Here is a 7,340-nt window from a genome sequence, read left to right as displayed (position 1 = left end):
GGGCGGTCACATCTTGCCACGCGCTCGAATTGGGCGGTAGGCCGGCCTAAGACAACGATGTTTAATAATTAATTACTCGTTAACTATTACGAAAATTGCAAAATGGTACAGGACTTTTCCGTTCATCTCGATCCGTTCTACCTTCTCAAAAATTTTGTCGGATATGGAAAGACTCACCCTGTATACTTCACGTTGAAACAGTGCTCTTACCTCCAATCCATCGATGCCGGGGTTCCCGCGAATTCCTTTGGCGCCAACCGAATTTATGCCTCCGTCACCAGGCTCCCCCGAATAACCAAACTCGCCTGTCGGTCCTTGCGGTCCGCGGGGCCCGAAAACCCCGGGTATGCCGGGTGCGCCGGCACGGCCGTCGGTTCCGTTGCACCCGTCCAGTCCGTCTGGACCCATCACACCGGGTACACCAGGATTACCCTAAGGAACGCTCGCTACAGTCCCTCTGAATAATTCTTTCGCACGCAGAGGCGCGACAAGGGCGAAATTGGGCTAAACTCAGCTCAGAAATTCACTAAATTCAGCTCAGAAGCGCAAGGAGCTTGTGATTTCATTCTTTACCCTTTCATAAGACACAGAAGGAGGCTGGAAGATATGGCAAGGAGTTGTTAATTTACATTTCCATCTACGTATTATTCTAATTATTGGATCATATCAGGATAGCGCGTGCTCTTATATATTCGTCTCATATTTTGAAATTATGGTTGGGTTGTTATTTTATGTTGCCCGGAATTTATCGTGCGCGAGACATAATGTGCGATTATTAAAAGTAAAGAGCGGAACTCTGGTCTTTCGCGGACTTTGATTTACTTGGGACGGCGAAACGGTTAATATACGTACGGAAAGTCCTGCGGCTCCCACAAATCCTTGTATACCATCATCGCCCTAAACAGAGGAAACAGAAAAATAATGTTCAATTTCTTACAATTTTCAACGATTAGCTGAATGCAGATGTATGCGCATTGCGGAATATACGAGTACACTTGCAAAAATGAGTGAAATTAAAACGCCTAATTGATGTCGTCCTTGGTACGAAACTGTTTCTCTTTTTCGCAAGTGAATACAATAAATGCTTCATATTCATCCAGTCGCATCTTACCGGCAGCCTGAGGCCTAAACAATCGAGTCGAAATATGCTAACTGTTAATGAATAATATCGATTTTTGTCTTTTCATTTATTTACTGAGCTTAATCGTATCGTACTTAAACAACGTTGATGTTAATTAATAATTATCTTCTGCCAGAGCACAAAGCTAACTCAAGTATTTTTAATTATCTATTAAATAATCCGATTTAGCGTGCTTTGTGCGTTAATTTAAACTTGCATCTTCAAACGAAATTGCAGAGTAATAAGATATCTAATTAAATATAATTAATTTGCAGCACGAAAGTAGAATTTCACGCACTGTTTACGCAGTTTTTAACATCAAATGTCAGACTACTCGCCGAGTGCCTTCTGCGATCGATCTCTATTATCTCCGCGCTTAATTATAATTAATTTGGCCATCGCCGCATCTCAAGTACATCTCGTACGAGCGGCGTCGTGGCAATTGCAGATATGATTGAATGTTACATCGTGGATAGTCTCTCGAAAATGAGAGGTCGGCTGAGAAAGTGAAACTGTGACCGTTAAAAAAGTACTAGGGTATTTCTGTTAATTTCTGCGAGAGATATGCTTGCAGTGGACGCTAAACAGGTGGATTTTACAGCTTTGGGCTTTTACGCGGCGCATTCACGTTGAACGCATCCCGCGCGAGTGTTGCATGCGGTTACAGCCATTACGCGTCCCCTTTGAGTTTTAACATGTTTATTGCATTCGTCGGGAATGAGTTTAAGAATTTACGCGAATCTCCCTACAAAGGCGCCATTGTATTCGTTGCGAATATATCCGACGCTTTCGATGAGAATCCGCAACGAGAAAGCTCGCGGAAGGAAGCGCAGTTAGAAAAAAAATTTGACGCTTTATACGAGAAAAAGCGTTTAAAACTTTAACGTGTCTGCCAACTTGAGCGCGTAATCGTTTTATGATAAAGTAAAACTTGAGATCTTTCTCTTAATGCCTGTACAGCGCGCTGCAATAAAAACGATTGAATTTTACTTAAAAAAAATTACTACTTTCATCATGCGCGAGGTGGTGCAACAAGAATTTAAATTAGAAGCTCAAATTTAAATTTTAATAATTTAAATTAAGTTAGAAATTCAAATTCTTCCCGCTGGCAGGGGAGAGAATAAATTCCGAGCTCCATCTTCGGTGATAACTTTCGATTATTACGTTAGAGAATGCGCGATACGCTCTTGCGCGCGCGATAGTTTGCGAATAATATTTGGACACTTCTAAAAACGCACGATTATTCGTTGTAATTTAATCTGCGTCGCGTTTCAATGACATAATTTTCTTGTCGTTCTTTTTTTTACAAGTTTCGCCGGCGCCGACATCTCTCTCTGTTTTGCTCTTTAGAGGCTTATCGTCGGGCGACATTAGCTTATCGCTATTAAGCGTGTGCAATATCCTCGTATTTGTTATCCAATTTGAGCATCAACCAAATAAGACGTTCATTATAATTGTAGACAATATTACACGAGGAAATGCTACGAAGGTACACATGCGAGGGGAATAAATTCGTAAATTACATTCGCAAGATCGGCAATGTAATACGATTCAGCCGCAGATACGCCGAGTGTTTCGCGGTATTTTTCTTCGGCGAACATGTGGCCGGTGTAGTCCAACTATTTGCTTAATTGGAGATTGTTAAATTTGGAGAACACGCGTTTTTTTTTTACGTACGGATGCATTAATTCGGTTCGGATCGTGTCGACAGAAAGCATCCATGTTTAAGTAATCGAGTAATTTTTGCCTATCCCTGATTATTACCCGGATCGAATTAACGTACTCTGCACTGAGACAAATGTCCGATTAAACATAATGGGATAATCCAATTACATAATAACAAGTGGATATGTCCGATGAAAAATATGATCGGTTTTTCAATCTCGTCGGATGTATCCATAATTTAATCGAAAAGCGTAATCGGAAAAATTAACCATCGGAAACACAATTCAATTTGGTTCATCCGATGGAAATTTTCCGTGTAGCTATCTCTTCGTCACGATTTGCATTTCATCGGATATATTCAGAATTTAATCGGAGAACGTAGTCGGAAAAGTTAATCATCGAAAACACTGTTTAATTGGTTTATCCGATGGAAATTTTTCTCCGTGTACGCGTTTATTTACCGAAAAGTGCGTGCTGTTAATTATTTAAGAAGCGAACGAAATAAATGCGCGTCGGATGCGTCCCGCTTGATCGAAAGATGAAGATACATTGTATCATCCGGACAAATAGAGCTGTGGACGGATAAAAACGTCGCGATGATGTTATGCTACAACGCAGTACGAAATTTTATACTCTGGTCAGATGCCAATGTGCTTATCGTGCACAAACGTCTACGCACAAGTGCGTATTACACGCGTAACTTGCGTTCAAAACGGGCGTCGTTATCGGTTGACCCCTTGCGTAAGATGTAAGAAATGTGTCCGCTCGTAAATGCCGAGTGAGGATTAGCGACGAAAAAGTTGCGTAGCATTTTTTTGCCATGTCAAAAGCTGCATTGGTAAAAAAACTAACGATGTCTCGCGCGTCACAAGAAGTGCATGTAACCCTGCAATATAACACGGCAAATGTAATGGAAGCGATGATAAAACGCGTGGCCGCGGACATTTTCTCGTGTGTGAAAATTAATGAGTTACGGATTATGTAATACGTTATTAGTCGGAACGGAAGATTGGGACGTGCGCGGGGAGGAAAATCTCGTTCTGTTCGCGGCGGGCAGCGAAAAACTTGGTGGAAAAAAAAATCCATTGTTGATAATATATTCATAAGTCAATATCGCGGCGTCGAGGGACAAGCATTTTTCATGGCGGTGGGTGGGAGAGATGCCATTTATGGGCATGCCCGATACAAAATTGACACAGGACGCCTTTTAAAGGCAGGTATTGATTGGGTAGCTGCTCTGCCTGGTGTGAACGAGAGGGGAAACCTGCTATGACATGGTCGAATCAGACATTGTATCTGTAAATGGGATGCAAGACGAAGGATGCTGGCGTTTCCCTCCCCCCTTCTCTCTCTCTCTCTGTGTCGCTCTCGCTCTCTCCCTTCTCTCTTACAATTAGAAGGAAGCAGTCGTCGCCACATTCTTTCATGAGATTGACACAGGCTGTCATCCGTGCCAACGTAGTAATCGAAATTCTAGAAGCGCGGATTGAGCGCACGTTTGTTTGTCGTAGATAGATGATAACGTATTACACTACGTACGTAAAAGAAGCTCGATTGCACAAAGTTAAATTGCAATTTTAACATACCAGAGTGCTACGAGGCAGTCGCAAAATGCGGAAGAATGAGAGCGAGAGTGTGAGAGGAAAAAAAATGAAAGAAAGAGAAGGGAAATATATTTTATACGCGTATACGTTTTAACAGCTCTAATTTATTTATAAGTCATACAGTTATTTGCAAACGAGTTCTTAACGACGCACCTCGATTATGTTTTCCTCCAGTTAACTTTATATTAGAGGGCGGATTTGATTTCGTCAATAAAACTTTCACCATATTGAAGTTTGTGTATTTTATAGCGGTGGAAAAGTTCCCGGATTAAATTAGCTTGGATTAATTTGGGGATTAAATTAAATTGTGGAAATTATATTTCGAATATTTCGAAAGCCGAAACTCTTGAGCACCGGTGAGATAAAGCTGAACGCGAAAGGAGGTCAGGAGGAGCAGGAGGAGACGGAGAAGGAGGAGGAGATGGAAGAACGGATATCGCGTCACAGGAGACATTGCACGTGCTGGCTAGAATATACTGCAGAAATTTTGAGCAAGGGTAGGCAGAGAGAGAGAGAGAGAGAGAGGGGGGGGGGAGAACGGATATCTGGATATGAGATCACGCGGACATCCGGTTTCGAGAATGAGCTGGGTTCACGGAGCGACTTGTCAATGGGAAGTGCGTTATCAGCGCGCGCGTGGTGCCTTCCCATCCTCCCTTTTCCAGTTCTCAACTTCCAGCTTTTGTCTCGTTTGATCTCTCTGACAGTTTCATCGGAGGGACCTGATTTTTTAACGAACGCGAATGTGTCCCGGGAAGTAGGTCGCGAAGATTAACTTAGAGCCCGTCACGAAGAAGGCGGGGAGCGCGTCTGCCGTATCATAATTTTACTTATTAAAAATCGAGTGAAATAACGTGACTTTCTTTTCGTTTCATTTTAATGGAAGGAATTTTTCGCGGGATTAACCGTGGCAGTTTATTCGGACGACGGGCCGGGAGACTCAACGCGACGAGAGCTCTCGAAATAGTTGGATGAATTATTTGCTGCCTCGTTCCAGAAGTTCCGAAAAAGGCAAGATATCAACTGCGATCTTGTTCAGGAGAAGTATTTAAAGTACAATTTTCTGTCGATATCCCGCGTTCGGCGCTACTAAATATATTATAAGTAGTCGCTCTCTAAAATTTTTTCAGTGAAAATAGTTTGGAGTAAACGCTCGCTCCAATAGAGTGAACGTTTCTCTCCATGGCAGTATTTTTACTCCGACTTTAGAGAGTGGAGGGAAGTCTTCTATTATGAGATCGGATTCTAATATGATGTTGCTGATTTTCAACGTCCAAATTCAATCGCAAATCTTTTTCCGCGACGATTACGCGATTTAACACTCAACTTTCCACTAAACGGATTTCACTCCAAGGGCAATAAATCCATGACGGAGTCAACGAATGGTGCCGGTTAATTTAGCAGAAACTCCGCTATCCCATATTAGGAGTCTATCTCATAATACGGGACTTTCCTCTATTAATTAACTGGAGTATGTTACAAGAAATGCTAAAGATTCCAACAGAAGAAAGCGTTTTCCCGTGCTTTCCTCTGTCGCGAGAATCAAGGCATCTGCCATGTAATTTTGCGCGTCTGGAATTTTACGCGGAAATAATTTCGCGTGGCGTAAGATGGTAATGCGGTCCGATGCTCCCTCGATGAAAGAGAGACGGACCGGAAGCGCGTTTCACCCCCGCATTTTGCGATATCAAGGAGCAAGTAACGCGTAGGACTGCAACGCGTGTATCCGTTTTGTGGCCGTTATCGGTGCACGGTGTTCCTTATCAGCGCGTGAAATGCACCGGCGAATTTGCAATGAACGGGACACGAAAAACGGGGAAGGCGGAAGCTGACTGTCGATAGCCGTCCTCTGCGCTGGTCCTTGTCTTAATATTCGAGGATAGCTGCGCTCTTAAAATCCGAATGTACAACGTGTATGTCGATGTGAATTCTGATTCTGGAACTGTACGCGTGGTGTACAAGAAATCGCTGCTGATGTCTCGCAGGTTGGCGTTTAATGTATTTAAATTACGTCGAAAATATCCGACGAGGAGTTTCGCAAGAGCAAAACGCGCCCCGGACACGCACCTTTATCAATTTTTTTAAACCTTATAAACGGAAGGTGATTATAATTAAGCGAGGAATACTTCTCGTAAAGTTTGCATGAGAAGCACTTCGTTTGGGCGAACATCGATTACGATAATGAACGCTTCGTACAGGGATTATAAAAGCTTAATTTTTAAATATCTTGAAAACTTTATGCTACGTAGTTTCAAGCTACTTTACACTTTACGAAGCACCTTTCATTTAAGATACTGTAAACTGCGGAGGAACTTTTTGCCGGCAACTTTCCAAAGAGTTTGTAATGCGAAATGGAAAAGGGCATCTCGTTACGTATTGCACGTTCGGCGTACAAATATTAATACGCATTCGTGCCGAAGTACAAGTGGCGATTCATTATTCGCGGTAAAGCGCAATAAAATTTCCCGGGAAGACCGACCGTAATCCTCTTTTTGCCCCGATAAGAATGCATCGTATTCTCTACGTGCTGAATCGAGGGGTCTCTCCAAGGGGGAAATCGCCGAGGGCATTGTGGTGTACAGATTTGCGGCAGTACTGGGCATTACTAGGCATTTCTGGGCATTAGTTTGGGCATTAGGCCTTGCTGGGGCATTATAAAGATAAGGTAAGATAAAGTGATGCCTACTGGGCATTAGTGGGCATTGGTGTACAAGATTTGGGTCAGCTGTTTCCCTCTCGGGCATCTCCGAGGTGTAAACCGCTGAGGACATTGTGGTGTACAGATTTGCGGCAGTACTGGGCATTACTAGGCATTTCTGGGCATTAGTTTGGGCATTAGGCCTTGCTGGGGCATTATAAAGATAAAGTAAGATAAAGTGATGCCTACTGGGCATTGGTGTACAAGATTTGGGTCAGCTGTTTCCCTCTCGGGCTTCTCCGAGGTGTAAACT

General features: G+C 42.9%; 1 protein-coding gene across 2 annotated transcripts in view; it reads right to left on the bottom strand.

Moving 5' to 3' along the window:
* Positions 1-7,340, bottom strand: part of LOC105562066 (collagen alpha-5(IV) chain) — a 75,419-nt gene that overhangs the window by 16,890 nt on the left and 51,189 nt on the right. For both annotated transcript variants that reach the window (XM_012012574.1, XM_012012575.1), the window contains 2 exons: positions 853-897; positions 211-432 (listed from right to left, as the gene is read on the bottom strand). In XM_012012574.1, the coding sequence (XP_011867964.1) occupies positions 211-432; positions 853-897 (267 nt within the window). The remainder of the gene's footprint in view (positions 1-210; positions 433-852; positions 898-7,340) is intronic.

The sequence above is a fragment of the Vollenhovia emeryi genome, unplaced genomic scaffold (assembly GCF_000949405.1).
Source record: "Vollenhovia emeryi isolate VEMERY1.0 unplaced genomic scaffold, V.emery_V1.0 DF939196.1, whole genome shotgun sequence".
In the NCBI taxonomy this organism is placed as follows: Eukaryota; Metazoa; Arthropoda; class Insecta; order Hymenoptera; family Formicidae; genus Vollenhovia; species Vollenhovia emeryi.
This window is presented reverse-complemented; position numbering and strand designations above follow the sequence as displayed.